This window comes from Phocoena phocoena, chromosome 2 (assembly GCF_963924675.1).
Source record: "Phocoena phocoena chromosome 2, mPhoPho1.1, whole genome shotgun sequence".
NCBI lineage: Eukaryota > Metazoa > Chordata > Mammalia > Artiodactyla > Phocoenidae > Phocoena > Phocoena phocoena.
Genome location: NC_089220.1, coordinates 9,712,076 through 9,728,245, shown reverse-complemented (window position 1 = coordinate 9,728,245; position 16,170 = coordinate 9,712,076). Strand labels below are relative to the sequence as shown.

The 16,170-nt window shown below is 52.5% G+C and overlaps 1 protein-coding gene across 1 annotated transcript; it reads left to right on the top strand.

The window, feature by feature from the left end:
- Positions 1-11,410: 11,410 nt before the first annotated feature.
- Positions 11,411-15,375, top strand: LOC136118061 (plasma serine protease inhibitor-like). The gene is made up of 4 exons (XM_065871192.1): positions 11,411-12,017; positions 13,353-13,623; positions 13,983-14,130; positions 15,187-15,375. Exons 1-4 carry the CDS (start codon positions 11,411-11,413, stop codon positions 15,373-15,375), a joined length of 1,215 nt encoding a protein of 404 aa, XP_065727264.1.
- Positions 15,376-16,170: the final 795 nt, after the last annotated feature.

The following is a 16,170-nucleotide window of genomic DNA, read 5'->3' as shown; positions in this document are numbered from 1 at the left end:
AGGAGTCTGCCTCTGCAACACGGCTCTGAGCTGGACGGGGCAGCCTCAGGAGTCACCGACAGATGGGAGGTCCCACAGGAGGGCATCGCTCAGCAAGACCAGCCCAGGGTTAATCACACCAGTTCCAGGTTACAGGGTCAAGGACCTGCAAGTGCTCAGCACCCAGAGCCCTCCAAGGCTCGGAGAATGCACACCCTTCTTGCCGCCCCCTGGTTTAACTGGTCCATTTCCCCCTGTGCCTGCTGGGATGTTGGATTCTGTTTTTTAACAGGCCAGAAATAAGGTCAGGCCCAGGCTGACGCACTCCCCAGTCTGCCCCTGCAGAGGCAGGGGGTGGGTGGATTTAAGAGTCCCAGACAAGCCTGCAAGAAGATGCAGGCCTAGGGTTACTATGGCAATGACACCGCTGGGCTGATGTGTGAAAGTGAAGCCCTGGTGTGAAAAAGGGGAGAAAAGGGGGGCGGTCACCCCGCAGTTTAGCCTTGAGGGTGATGCCTCCTTATTTTGCTTAATCTCATCCCTCCCTTGCTCAGAAGGACTCAATGGCTCCCTATTGCCTACAGGATAAAGTTCAAACTCCTCTAACTGCAGTCAAGGTCCTCCCTGATCTGGTCCCTGCCTGCCTCTCCTGCCCCAGCCCCTCCTCTTGCTCTCATGTACCCAATGACTGCAGTCACGGAAACTCTTGCTGTCTTTCCAGGTTGCCCATAGCTTCCCACCTTCGGGCCTCTGGTCCCCACAGATCCCTATCACCCAGAATTCTCCCTTCCCCATCCCTGAGAGTCTACCAGGATTTCCAGCAAATGCCTCCTCCCCTCCCTAAGGCAGACTGTCATCCTACCATCAGACATGATTGGCTGACATTATTCTCTGCACCGCATCCCGGCCAACCCTCGTCCCTCTTAGAAGGAACATCTCAGAGGCAGGACCCTGTTCACCCTGCATTCTCTTCTCTCACCCCAGTAACTGGCCTCAGCGCTGATCGTATGGTCTGGCATGTGGCTGAGGCCCAACCAATAGTTGGTGGATTGAATGAATGAACGAATGAATGGAAAAGGCTGTGCCCTGAGCAAGGTCCTCGAGGTATTTGCTCTGCATCACCACCCCCTGACACATCCCCGGAATTGATCGGGTCAATATTTAGTCCAGCTTCTCAGATTTCAAAATGCCCTTTTGGAGCATTAAAAAAAGAGATCTACGGGGCTGTGTGTGACCTATGTTTTACCTCTTGGGAGGCACACTCACTTCTTTGGGACCAGCTGGGTATGCTAGCGACTTCTGTCATTCTCCTCTGGCAGGAAAGGCGAAATCTTTTTTGTACTTTGTGATGGGAGGGCAGAGGGAGGCAAGTGAGGGTCACGAGGAGTGTCATCGTGGAGCCTGGGGGACCCAGGTGCCAGTGGAGGGACGAATTTCACGGCCCTCGTAAGCAGGTGTGGAGAGAAGCGTCATGGGTTCATTTGGTTACTCACTCTCTCACTCAGCAAAGAGTTACTGAGTGGAGACTGGCCACTAGCCAGGAGGCCAGAGGGATTTCCTCAGTGGAGGAAGAGGCAATTGAAATTTGGGGTGAGACAGAAAGCCTGCAGCCCCAGCTTCTCCGTTACCTGTGCCGAGGGGCTGGCTAGCTCTTACCTCTCCAGATCTCAGTTTCTGCACCTGTAAGTGGGCGTGTAACCCCACAGCAGCTGTAGCAGTGGGCGGCAGGGTGGTGGATGCACGTGGGATCCGCGGAAGATACAGGCCTGGGAGCCCCTAGCTCTGACTGAGCGTGTGAACGTGTGAGCATGTGAAGGGAAGGAGGGTGTCTGCCTGGGAAGGTGAGGAGTCCTTTTCTGAGACAGAGCAGGTCTGAGACTAATGGATTCCAAGCTCTGTGCGCCTGCAATGAGCGAGGCACAGTGACAAGCTCTTTCCAGGAGTTACCAAGAGGCCACAGAGCATCTGAGCGTAGAACCTGGACTTTGGAGTCAGAACACCTGTGTCTGAACCTGGAATCTACCAATCACTGAGTATTCTAGTTGGTTAGTGTATTAGTTTTGCTCTAACAAAGGACCACATCTGAGTGGTTTAACAACAGAAATGTACCGTTCCACTCTTCTGGAGGCCAGAAGACCAAGATCAGGGTGATGGCAGAGTTGACTCCTTCTGAGGCTGTGAGGGAGCATCTGTCCCAGGCCTCTCCCCTGGATTCTGGGGGTTTGCTGGCCATCTTTGGTGTTCCTTGGCTTCTAGATCTCTGCCTTCATATTCACATGGCGTTCTCCCTGTGTGTGTGTCTCTGTCCAGATTTCTCCCTTTTATAAGGACATCAGTCTTATTGGATTAAGCACCCACCCTAGTTCAGTGTGACCTCATCTGAACTAATTACAGCAGCAATGACCCTATTTCCAAATAAGGTCACATGCTGAGATACTGGTGGTTAAGTCTTCAATTCTGGGGGGACACAGTTGAACCCATGACACGGTGTGGCACTTGGGCCATCCCTCTGTGCCTCAGTTCCCTCACCTGTAAAATGGAGATGATGCTACCTAACACATAAGCCTACTATAGATTCTGGATGAGGTTGTGTATGTAAAGCACACTTCTTTGCTGTTCCACAAATGTTCACTATTGTTATTTCATGTTATATTTTATCACAACTCTCCTCTAAAGCAGGGTCGCAACTTCACATGCCTGCCAGAGCTGGCAGGTCACCTGAACAGGTAAAGTGGGCTGATGGTGGTGGGGACCAGGCAGGCGGAATAGTAAGAGCCCCCACTGAAAGGCATTTCTGTTCCACATTGTCACACACACACACACTCAGGGGGGTGACAGAACCCAACTCTGCCCAGGGTGAAGCTCGCCTATTGGGGATTGTGCTCTTTGTTGCTCTTGATGTCAGTGGAAAAATAAATCTAGCATGACTTACCAGGTCCTTTAAACTCCCATATTCTGGCCACTGGCCCATCTTACTCTCTCATCCCAGTTGTCATGGACTGAATTGTGTCCTCTGAAACTTCATATATTGAAGCCTGAACCCCCAACGTGATTGTATTTGGAGAAAGGGCCTTTAGGGAAGTAATCAAAGTTCAATGAGGTCATAAGGATGGGGCCCTAATCCCACTGAACTAGTATCCTTATAAGAGGAAGAGACACCAGAGCTTGCTTCTCCTCCCTCTCTTTCTCTCTCCCCCTCTTTATCTGTCCCCCCATATGTACACAGAAGAGGCTGTGTGAGGATTCAGCAAGAAGGCACCATCTACAAGCCAGGAAGACAGACCTCACCAGAAATTAACCCTGACATCACCTTGATCTTGGACTTCCAGCCTCCGGAACTGTGAGAAACACATTTCCGCCGTTTAAACCTTTCAGTTTGTAGTATCTTGTTCTGGCAGCCAGAGAAGGCTAATCCATGCCCTGAGACACCCTCGAAACCTTTCCAAGTGTACCCATTCCCAGCCCCCATTCCTTCAGAACCCTTCCGAGTGACAATAAGCAGTCAGGGTTTGCCCCGATCCCCAAATTCTCAAGATAGTCCTTAAAATGTAAGGACTGGGACATGGTACATGGGCTGTCTCCACGGACGGGCACACGGGCTGGAGAAGTCCTTCAGCATCTGCTTAGTCCCATCTTTCCCACATAGTTTCCTCGGGAACCTGTTTGGGAGTATTATACTAGTTTCCTGTTGCTGCTGTAACCAATTATGACACACTTAGTGGCTTAAAGCAACACAAATTTATTGTCTTACAGTTCTGGAGGTCAGAAGTCCAAACGGGTTCCTGGGCCAACATCAAGATGTTGGCAGGGTTTGCTTCTGGAGTGCTTTGGCCCATGGCCTCTCATCACATTGTTTTTCTCCTCCTGCTTTCCTGATCACATCGCCTCCTCTGACTCTGATCTCCCACCCCTCCCTCTCACTCTCTCCTCTCTCTCTTTCTCTCTCTCTCTCATAAGGAAGGACCCTTGTGGTTACGTTTAGGACCCACCTGGGAAATCCATAATAGTCTCCCCCCCCATTTCAAGATCCTTAATTCAGTCACACCTGCAAATTCCTTTTGTTATATAAGGTCACATTCACAGGTTCTGAGTATTAGGATGTGAATATCTTTGGGGACTGCTATCCATCTTACTACAGGTAGGTAACACTGATTCCCTTCCTATAGAACGTAGTTTGGGAATCTCTAGACTATGAGATGAAGGACTCTTGCTTATGTCACATGGCACAATAGACAGAAAGCAAAACCTGGACAGAAGGGACCTAGTTCCTCCTTGTTAATGCCTCTCCCTATTAGCTGTGCGCTTTTGGGCTGATCACCTAACCTCTCTCAGCTTCCGTCTTCTCACGGATTCCATGGGGGTGCTGGTGCCCATCATCTAGCGCGTTGCAAGGGCAGGGAGCACAAAGCAAGCACCTGATGCCTGGTAGTGACTGTGCTTATCTCTAGGTTGAGATAAAGTTCAGTATTATGCCCTTTGCAGAGGGGTTGTAAGGACTAAAAGAGGTAATGGGCCATAACTGGACCCAGAATCAGGGAGTGAGAAGGGGGACATCTCAGAGGTTGTAGAGAGACCCTGGTTGCGGAGCGCCAGGATCGCTTCCTCTGGGTAACGCCTGGCCCTCTGTTTCCTCCACCAACTCCACACGCAACAGTCACCCACACAACCTCTGGGTCATGGCCACACACTGGATACCCCGGTATTAGGAAGCCCCAGGCATGGCGACCTTGGAAATGAAACAAGGGTTGAGTCAACACCCTAGCACTTGGAAATGTCCTTGAAAGTGTGGGCCTGAGTTCTGAAGCCCCAATTTCAAGGTAGAAAAGGACAGTCCAAGTGAGCCCACAGAAATCCCGGAGACAGACCTTTGCTTAGCAAAGAGCCCTGGCCTTGGAGCCAGCGACCTGGGCACTCAGCCCTGCTCTGTCCCTGACTGATGCACATCTCTGACAAGTTCCATCATCTCTCTGAGCCTCGGTTCAGTTATGAGTGCAATAAGAGGGGTGGATACAGTGATCCCTCATCTCAGCCATTGTGAGACCCTCTCAATCCATCTAATTTCCACCGGGATCTGGCGACGGGGGTCCATGAATCTAGTAAGCGCACAAGACTTTGAAGAGCTTGGGTCCTCACTCCTCCAGATCTGCAGCAAATGGGCTGCAGGAAACAAAAGGATCAGCCTGGAGGAAGGGAGGAGGTTTGAGAGGATGTCTCTTTCCCTGCGTCTGGACCAGCCGGCAGCTGGTCACCTGTCCATCCTGGTCTGCCTGGGATGCTCGTGCCATTGCTGGCAGGTGGTGGCTGGTGTAGGGCTTTCGGGGCAAAGACGAGATGGCCCTGGTCAGAGCTCAGACGGCTTTGGCTTGGTAGGCCTAGAAGCCCTGCCAGGATAGGACAGGGCGAGGCTGGCTGGGGCGGGGCCACGGGAGGGGCGGAGTCAGGGCCCTGCTGTAGTCAGTGACAGATGCTGGCTCCAGTCCAGCCAGCCCTCTGCTCTTTACCGAGCCCAACCGACCGTCGCCTCTGCTGTGTGCACGCTCGGCCGCTGGACAGAGTAAGTACAGGCACAGTGGATGGAGGGCCGTGGGCTCGGGGGCGAGGAATGGACTCTGGAGTTATGGGATTTGGAGGGCTTAGAAACTTTGGAGGTGCCCCAGGGTGAGCAGGACACAGTGGTGTGGAGGGAGCCAGGGCCTCTGGAGCAGAGAAGTGGGGGACACCCCGCCCCTTGCTGTGTGGTCTTGGGGATGACACTAAATCTGGCCGAGCCTCAGCTTCCTCGTGGATAAGATGCAAATTATTGCACCCCTTGCATGGTGTGACTGTGAAGAGCACAGCTGGTATGTGTGGAGGCATTTTTAGTTGTCATAACTGGGGCGCGGGAGTTGCTATTGGCTTCCAGAGAGTAGCGGCCAGGGATGCTGCTAAACACCCTGCAAAGCACAGGACAGCCCCCACCGCAAAGAACGATCTGGCTCCAAATGCCAGCAGCGCTGAGAAACCCTGAACGGGGACAAAATGTCTGGTACCCAGGACGTGCTCGGTAAACCATAGCTTCTACTGTTTTTTGTGCCTGGAACCTTGGACCTCTAGAAACCAGGGAAAATGTTCAAATATAATCTGTTTCCCTGAGATAAGGCTGCCCTGCCCAGAGGCTGCTACCCAGACTGGTTGTTAGAGCTCCAGATGCCATTTTGCCGTTTGTTAGATAAACAAAATGTGGATGTGAAGTGAGTGACATTTTCAGTTTTTCTAAGGATGGGGCTTTTGGCATGAAATGCAACAATAAAAGGGAAACTGCTCCCCTGGGCCAACATCCTTATTGCCAGATCCAGAAACTGCAGCTTGAAGAATAAAGGGGGCGGGAGGGAACTTTGGGAGGTGATGGATGTGTTCAGGCGTTGATGGTGGTGATGGTTTCATGGATGTATACTTCTCTCCAAACTCATCAAGTTGTCTACATTAAATATGTACAGGTTTTGGGGTGTCAGTCCAGCCTCAATAAAGTGGTTTTTAAAAAGAAAGAGAAAGGAAACTGAAGCTGAGCTATTCAAGGTCAGCTGAGTTATTCAAGGTCAGCTGGCATGTTAGCCCCAGGGCCACGAGGGCTCAGCCCTGGACACCCAGCCTGGCTCATTCCTACGACTCGGTGGCGAGCATGTGGTCTAACACCTCTGAACTACAGAGAAGGAGACAGGATCCATTCATCCATCCACTCATCCATTCATTCACAGGGGTGTCTGAGCATCACCCCTTGACTGAAAGTGTCACGGCGGGACCAGCACAGATGCGGGTCTTCTCTTACAAGCACATGTTCTAGTGGGGGAGAGGCCGGAACAAGAGGGGTCAACAGCACACACATACATAATTGCACTTCTGTAGCTGACGGAGCCATGAGAGAAACAATCAAAGGGGCTGTTATAGAGAATAATGGCGGAGAGGGCGTGGTCACGTGTGGACAAGGTACCGCCAAGAAGTGACGGTTAAGTGGAGGCCTGGACTCAGGGAGAAACTGGTCCTTGTGAGAAAGGTGGAGAAAGGGCTCCAGGAGGGAGAGCAGAGTGTGCAAGGGCCCATGGCTGGGATGGGGCTTCTGTGTTAGGAATTGAAAAAGAAGAAGTGTGCCCTGGGAGACAGAGCTGGTCACATGAGGCTGGGGACAGCAAGACAGAGCCCGACTGCATGCATCCTCATGGGTTATCGTGCAAATCAGTTTGGTTTTACCAAGCCACTGGGCAGCAAGAATGTTCTTGGGCAGGGGAGCGGCTTGACCACGTTTGTGATTGAAGGGGATTCTTTCAGAATGTACTTATGTATGTAAAATGGCTCTCAGGCCCAGGAGAAGTGGGGTCCAGGTGAAAGAAAAAAAAAAAAAAGGCTTCCATTAGGATAGTGGCAGGGAAAATTGGGAGAGGCAGGCAGATTCGGAGCTAGAAACTGGCAAGCCTTGCTGATAGTCTGGAGATGGGGAGGGAGTCCCCATCTTAGGAAAGTCCCCCAGGTCACTGATTCCAGGAAGCTCTGCCCCCTGGTCTTTAGGATCCAGGGGAAGTTGTGATTTTGTCTTTTGCTCTCTGCCTCGGCTCCACATCTTGTATCTATCTCCTTGCGTAATTAGCAGATAGTGGACAGACCCTTCTGAGCTGTACACCTCCCATGGCTGAGTCCAAAGTCTACCTCGGTGGGACTTTGTTGCCTAACATTTGGAATACACGCCAGCAGATTCTGGGTCTGGATGGTGGGAGACCAGGGGAAGGACCGCCCAGGGCCTGCCTACTCCATGCCCACCCTCGGTCGCCGCAAGTCCCTTTGGCCTGGGATGCCAGATAAAACTGATCGATCTGCTCTCTTCCCTCTGACACGCGGGAGCATCTCTGCAGACACACTGGCGTCAGGGGCCCAGGAGAGGGTCAGCCAGGCCAGGCTCTGCCGGCACGCTGCGGGGGCTGGTGTCCTGAGAGCCAGGCTCACAGAGCCTGGAGCAGACTCTCCACTGGCTCAAAGCTGGCACAAAACTCTGTAAGCTGTATATTTGTACCAGAGGCCCAGGAGCGTAATGGCAAAGACTGGGCTTAGAAACTAGGAAACCCGAAATGAGCACCCCTGGGCCTCCACTTTCTCAGAAGTAACCTCTCTGACCCTCTGTTTCCTCTTCTGTACAGTTGTGACAAGGACACCAACTCCATGTTGCTATGGAGGAGTGTAAATGAGCTAATTCGTGTGAACAGGTTGGGAGAGACCCAGGGATACTCACCAGCAGCCACAGAGGAGGGGGAACAATGTGTCATTCCTCAGAGCCCTAAAAGGTAGCCAAGAGGCAGCGTGTACACCAGTCAGAAGAATCTGGATTTTAACCTGGTTCCATCACTCACTGGCTGGCACAAGCTTTTCCATTTTGCTAAGCCTCAGTTTATTTGGCTGTAAAATGGGGCTAATAACACTTTTGGTAAAGATGAAATGCAGTAATATTTATAGAGTGTCTAGCAGGTCCTTAATAAACAGTGGCTTCAATAAGAGGGAGAGAGAGAGAGCTAAACGGAGCAAGGTTTTCTGGGTCCCAAACCTGCAGCCCAGGGGAGCCAGAGGGAAGCTGAGCCCTTGCTCTCTACGGGGACTCATGGGGCGTTCAGAGAAGTGGCTCTGGCCCATCAGATCGCTGGTGTTTCAGGGGGGTCAGGCAGTGGTGGAGCCACGGCACCAGACCTCTAGGTTTTTATGAAGAAACTGAAGCCTGAGAGGGGAAGGAGGGCCTGGCTCAAGGTCACCAGGCTGCGGGGGTGGGAGGATGGGAGACTGGAACTCTCACTCCTGCTCCCCCGCCAGCTGCCCCTGGGCTCCGTCCAAGCAGAAAACTCCTCTGCGGTCTGTAGCTATTCTTTGAAAGCATTTCTTTTAGGGTAATTATCAGCTCGGTGTTCATCTGGGTCTGGGAGCTGGGGGGTTCTTCAGCAGCTTCCTGCTACATTGGTGATTCTAACACTCCACACGCTAAAGGACACAGAGGTCACACCACCCACCCGTGTCCTCTACAGACCTCCGTGAAGGCAAGTCTCAAAGTGGGAACAAAAAGGGAGTGTCAGCATGGGGAGCCTGTTCCTTAATTCTCTGCAGAGCAGGGGCTATCGGTGGTGACCGTGGAGGCCAAGAATACAGGATCCGGAGGCTGTGATACAGAGGAGGGGGACCAGGGATCTGGGGGAGCTAAATGGTGTGGCGGTTCAGAGCGTGAGTTGTGAGGGTCAGAACTAGGTCTGAACCCTAGTAGCTTTGCCACTACTAGCAAGCAAGTCATCCTCTCTGAGCCTCAGATGACCCGTCTGTAAAATGCAGCCAGTGATAGAACCTGCCTCCGTGGGCGGGTGTGAGGCTAAAGCAGTTGATATATGTCAAGACAGCACAGCACCCAGCAGTGGCGGGTGCTGGCGATGCACTTGGGCCTCCCACGGGCATGGGGACTGCTCGGGCCGCTGTATTTGGTTCAGGGTAGCTGGAGGTTCTGCAGATAGAATAGACTAAATGAAGTTCCTTTGTGGGCTCAGGTGCGGTTGAGAGGCCAGGGGTGGTGAGCATGACTTGCTTGAGTCCGTCAGTTTCATTCAGACAAAGACGGCCAGGACTGCCGATCCCCAAGCTCCCTGGTGTCCCCCACGCCAGCCACGTCCAATGCAGCTCTTTGGGGCTCTTTGCAGTTTGGTTTTGTGTGGGTCTGTGACTCTGCGTCTGTGCTCGCCCTGGGCCTGGGGCACCTGATGACACGGCGTCCACCGGGGGATGCACGCCAAGCGCGAGGTCTCATCAGGGGTCAGTCAGGCCACCGTGGGAATTAGTTGTCCAGCCGCCACCAGGCTGCCACGAGAGTGTGTGTGTGAAAGCATGTACCCCACGGTACAGCTGGGGAAACGGGGGTCTCGGGTGGGGCTCTGGCCAGTCGCTGCCGCACCAACAACTCACACCTGGACAGCATGTCTGCACCGGGCACTGCTCCAAGCACGTTACGTATGTTGATCATTAAAGCCCCAGCCCCTGGTGGAGGTTCTGTCACGACCTCCATCGTACAGGTGGGGCAGTGGCATGGGTGTAACTGACTTGTACCACATCACACTTTGAAGGAAGCAGTGGGACTGAGACTTGAACCCAAGCTGCTGGGCTGCAGAGTCTCTGCAATGTTCACGGGGGGTGGAAGGAGGGCTTTAGGAGGCCCGGGCACAGGAAGGATTTCTGGATGCAGAGGAGGGGTCTAGGAAGGTGGTCATGCGAGAGACTGTGGGCAGAGGACAAGGCCAGAATGATGCAGGAGCCCCCAGGGCCCACCTGAGAGGCTGTAGACAGACAAAAGGAAGCTGAGGGCCTCCTCACCTGGGGGACACACGAAGAAGAGATGCCTGGGGGCTCAAACAACACACATTTATGGTCTCACAGTCCTGGAGGCTGGAAGTCCAAGGTCAGCAGGGCTGGTTCCTCCCAGGGCTTCTCTCCTTGGCTTGTACGTGAATGTCTCCTCCTCCCTGTGCCCTCACATTCCTCACGTGGTCGCCCCTCATTCTGTGTGTGTCTGTGTCCTAGTGTCCTCTTCTTATAAGGACACCAGCCACATTGCATCAGGGCCCACTCGACCTCATTTTAATTTATTACTTCTTGAAAGGCCCTGTCTCCAAATACAGTCACATTCTGAGGTACAGCGGGTTAGGACTTCAATGAATGGATTTGGGGGACACAATTCAGCCCATCACAGACAAGAAGGGAAGTTGGGGGGCTCACGTTAAGAGGGTGGAATTTCCTCAAGGGGGGAAGGTGCCTCTGATGACGGACAAGGATGGCTTTGAGGGGTCCTGGAGCAGCCCCTGGGGAAGGAGAGGGGGACTGATGGCGTCGTGTGTTCACTGATGAACTGCAGGAGGCTGGCACGCTAGCCACCACGCCATGGAGTAGATGCTTCAATGCACAGGGACGAATCCAGCAGTGTGGCAGGGGCCACGGCGGGTAGCTGCCCTGAGCTCAGAGAAGGACACGAGGTCTTGCAAATGCTACACCCAGGGAAGGAAGTGAGGGTTAGGGGCCGTGTATGGAAACAGGCTGCCAGGTCCCGGTAACCTCAGAGACGCTAACCCGGCCGAACACGGGAGAACCCTCCGCCCCACGGCCCATCCCCCTGCGACGTGTACCTCGACGTGGGTGAGGGAGGCTTCTCGCCTTGGTGGCCAGTCCCCACCTGGGATCTCGCCCCTCCGCCTGGTGCTTGCTCTCCCCACCCACCGATGCCCATGTCCTCAAGTCTCTGTGCTGCGGTCCCTCCCGCGCTACCTAAACGCTCACTCACAGCCTCTCCGGTTCAGCATCGCCCTTTGAGGCTGCTGGTTGACGGTGCCGCCTCCCGGAATGGCAGCCTTGCTTGTGACCTGCCCACCCTCCCTTTCAGGCCTGGGCAGCCACGATGCGGCTCCGTTTACTCCTGTGCCTGCTACTCCTGAGCCCGCGGATGGCCGCCCTGCGCCGACCCCAGAAGAAGAGAGTTCAGGAGCTGCCGCCCGCAGTTGCCACGGTGGCCCCTGGCAGCCGGGACTTTGTCTTCGACCTCTACAGGGCCTTGGCCGCAGCTGCCCCCGACCAGAACATCTTCTTCTCCCCTCTGAGCATCTCCGTGAGCCTGGCCATGCTCTCCCTGGGGGCGCGGTGCAACACAAAGGCGCAGGTCCTGGCGGGCTTGGGCCTCAGCCCCCAGGAGGGCCAGGAGGAGGAGCTCCACAGCGCCTCCCAGCGGCTGCTGTGGGAGCTCGAGCGGCCCAGAGACGGCCTCCAGCTGAGCCTGGGCAACGCTCTGTTCACCAAGCCCACGGTGCCCATGGAGGAGGCCTTCCTGGGCGCCATAAGGACGCTGTACCTGGCAGACACTTTCCCCACCGACTTTGAGGACTCTGAAGGGGCCCAGAAGCAGATCAATGATTACGTGGCAAAGCAAACGAAAGGCAAGATTGTGGACTTGGTTAAGGGCCTGGATGGCACCGAGGTCATGGTCATAGTGAATTACATTTTCTTTAAAGGTAAGGCCCTGAACTTTCTCTTTTAAGATGCTTTTGTCAAAAAACAAAACCAAGCCAATTCCCACACACATGAAAGAGTGGGAGTGGATTTATTCTTTTCTGATCCCTGTTGATAGACTGAAGCCAACAGCAGCTGGGTGAGACAGTGTCTTCTTACTGCATAAGGTGGAGTGAAAGACCCCGGATGCTGTTTCCTCCACTGGGGAAGAGCTGGTTCCTGTTTGTGCCCCTGGGGGCACTTAAAGCAACAGCTTCCACAGAGCATGAAGCATGAGTTTTTCAAGGCCACGATGCCAGAGAAACTGACAGCATGGCTACTCAGGGCAGGACTGTGGGCCTTAGAAGGGCCTTAGAGGGCATTTCCCAGATGCTCCCTGGTACCCATATCCTCCTAGGGGCTGTTTCCTCAACCGAGAAATCCTGGGACAAGAGCCTGTTCCCCTGAACAGTCCTCTCCCCCCTCCCCAAGAGCTGACCCCCCATCTTTATCTCCCTGGCATTGCTTGTAAATATCCCTACTCATCTCAGCTTGTACACCTGCTTCTCCTTCTAGATGCTGAGCCGCTGAGCACCCTGCGCGGGGCCTGCTGGGGATGGGGGAGGGGCGGGGAGGGAAAAGGATAGAGGAAAATAGTTAAACTGTTAACCAAGCCCCCCTCTTCCCGTGGCCACAGATGGTGAGTATCAGGCTTGGACTCTAAGATTTCTTGTCCCCTGGTCCAGGGCTAGGCTGCAGAGGACAGATGTGAAATAATCTAAGTGGGGCATGCGGGAGGGATCTATATTTGATAACTAGTAAGAAAATGGAAACAATTACTTGTCCCACTTTGAACAAAATGTCCCAAGCAGACAAAGCAAGAAGCATAATCACAGACTTCTCAGCAGGAAAAATCATGTTTTTGCAGGAACCTTTCCAACCTTTCTCCCAAACCCAGATTGAGATCAAATATTGGGAAAAGACTGAAAAAGAGAATAACTCACCCAGATATAGTGTAGCTTTGTCAGCCATACATACTAGTTACCCTTTTCACTGGGATTTTTGACCTTGGGTAGAAACATCAGAGATTCAGACAAACGACATTAGGGGTGAAGGGTCTCTGAAGACACGAAAACCAACCTCCTTGTTTTGCAAATGCGGAAATAAAGCCCCACAAAAAGTTCAAGCCCGTCCCCCGAATTAGGAAGTGGCTTGTCTTTATATTCAAGAGGTTTGGCAGTCACTTCTGCCAATAAGACTGCTGCAAAGAGGATGCTGTCTGTTTGGTAGGTTTAGTGTCTGCACACTTTTCATTGGCAGCTGAGAATGTTTAATTCCTTTTGCATTTTAATCTTTAGCTAAGTGGGAGACAAGCTTCAACCGCAAAAGCACCCACGAGCAGGACTTCCACGTGACCTCGGAGACGGTGGTGCGGGTACCCATGATGAAACGAGAGGATCAGTTTTACTACCTCCTGGACCGAAACCTCTCCTGCAGGGTGGTAGGGGTCCCCTACCAAGGGAACGCCACCGCCTTCTTCATTCTCCCCCGCGAGGGCGGGATGGGACAGGTGGAAAATGGCCTGACAGAGAAAACACTGAGGAAGTGGCTCAAGACATCCATGAAGAGGTATTCTTCACACTATTCCAGGGCCAGCTTGCTGCTGCACATCTGCAGGGCCACACGGCAGTGGTGGGAGAACTCACCTGGCCTGGGAGCCGCCTCCCAGCCCAGAGGCGTCATATGAAGTCCCAGCCCTCTGGCCTGACCCAGATAGAGGGACCAGGGCTGGAAGCTGTGTTTTCTGGCGGGGCCGTCAGAGTGGGCAGTGACCTCTGGGGGCAGCCCAGGTCCAAGTGTAGAGTAGGATGGGTTCCATTGTAGGCAACGTGCTGGAGGAGCATTATGAAACCAAGAGGAGATGGCAGGAATGTGAGCTCAGGGAGCCAGTGCTCTGGGAGAGTCCAAGAAAGGTCTTCTCTTTCCAGGCAGCTTGAGCTTCACCTACCCAAGTTCTCCATTGAGGGCTCCTATCAGCTGGAGAAAGTCCTCCCCAAGCTGGGGATCAGAGATGTCTTCACCTCCTATGCTGACCTGACAGGCATCTCCAACCATTCCAACATCCAGGTGTCTGAGGTGAGCCCAGAAGCTCCTGAGCACCTGCTTTCAGAAATTCCTATCCTATCCTATCCTATCTTATCCTATCCTATCCTATCCTATCCTATCCTATCCTATCCTATCCTATCCTATCTTATCTTATCCTATCCTATCCTATCCTATCCTATCCTATCCTATCTTATCCTATCCTATCCTATCCTATCCTATCCTATCTTATCCTATCCTATCCTATCTTATCCTATCCTATCCTATCCTATCTTATCCTATCCTATCCTATCCTATCCTATCCTATCTTATCCTATCCTATCCTATCCTATCCTATCCTATCTTATCCTATCCTATCCTACCCTATCCTATCCTATCCTATCTTATCCTATCCTATCCTATCCTATCCTATCCTATCCTATCTTATCCTATCCTATCCTATCCTACCCTACCCTACCCTACCCTATCCTATCCTATCCTATCCTATCCTATCCTATCCTATCCTATCTTATCCTATCCTATCCTATCCTATCCTATCCTATCTTATCCTATCCTATCTTATCCTATCCTATCCTATCCTATCCTATCCTATCCTATCCCATTCCTCATTCCAAATCCTTTCTCTCTCTCTCTCCTCTTTTCCCTCAGGAAGCAAAGGTTTCACTTTGCATCTTGTCCTCTGAACAATGGGAAACCCTATCCAGCACTGTGTCTTGGGGGAAGGTGTCTTGTCTGAAGCAATCAAAACTAAGAATTGGATGCTAGCTCCTTCACTCACCAGCCGTTGTGTGAAGGAGCTAGAATCCTCCAGCAATTACTTGACCTCTCTGAGCCTCCTTTCTCTCTATAAACTTGGAGAGTCACACCCTTACTGCTAGAGGCAGTGAGAATTCAATGAAAGACACGCATGCGCTCACCTGTAAGCCATGGTGCGCAGTGGTTGTTCAATCACATCATCTCCTATCTGCTTCATGGCTCAGGAGCACAGAAACTTTCACAGTGATGCTGCTGGCAGAAACTTGTCCGTTTCCCCCTGATGGCATCTCCCAGCCCCTGGTGGCTCGGTGACGCCTGATGTCTCCCCTGCAGATGGTTCACAAAGCCATGGTGGAGGTGGACGAGTCGGGAACCCAAGCGGCTGCAGCCACGGGGACAATCTTCATGTTCAGATCTGCCCGGATGAGCTCTCAAAAGATAGTATTCAACAGGCCCTTTCTGATGCTCATTGTGGAGAACAAAAAACACATCCTTTTCCTCGGCAAAGTGACTCGCCCTTGAGATGGGGATTTCTCCTGAAAGGCACGGGCTTCCATAGTGGAAGATGAGGGTGCCCTATGGCCATGTATCTGCTGGGAGCTGGTGATATACACAGGTTTAATTGACTACTGAGGCTTCCACAAATAATAATAATAACAATAACATTGAAATACTGATGATTGCTTCTTTTCACACGATTGCAAGATGGGTGCTTTGGAGAACATTTGGTTTTGCTCTCACCTTTCATCCATGGAGATTAGCACTGAGATCCAGAGAAGCCACACAGCATGCCAGTGGCAGAGAGAAGCTCAGAATCCAATCCAGGAGGATTGTTCCAGTAGATATTTCCACCAGGAAGCATATTCCCAAGCCTAGTTCCCCACCTGTCTGTAATACCAGCTACCAGTTTGCCATGGTTTGGAAAGGACACTGGAATGGGGGTATGAAGTGGGGCTTCTGTCCCAGCTGTGTGACATTGGGTAATACTGTCGCTCTCTGGACTTCGGTTTCCCCACATATATGATGAAGGGTCAGGTCAAGGACTGGAGGATCCTTGAAATCATATAAAAAGTGTAGAATGTTCCCCACAAATCAGGTGATTTCAATGCATCCAAGTGCCACCCATCTTTTAAGGAAAGCAGGTGGACGGCAGGGTGGACACGGCCATCCCAGGTTTGTACCGTCCTGTGGGTACATTTACAACCTCGTGGGCTTGGCTGGGGGTGGGAGAATGGAGGCCTGTTGCAAATACTAGAGTATCAGTTGAAGACCCTGATGACTAACTGTGGATTTTAGTGTCAGCAATAACAATGAAGC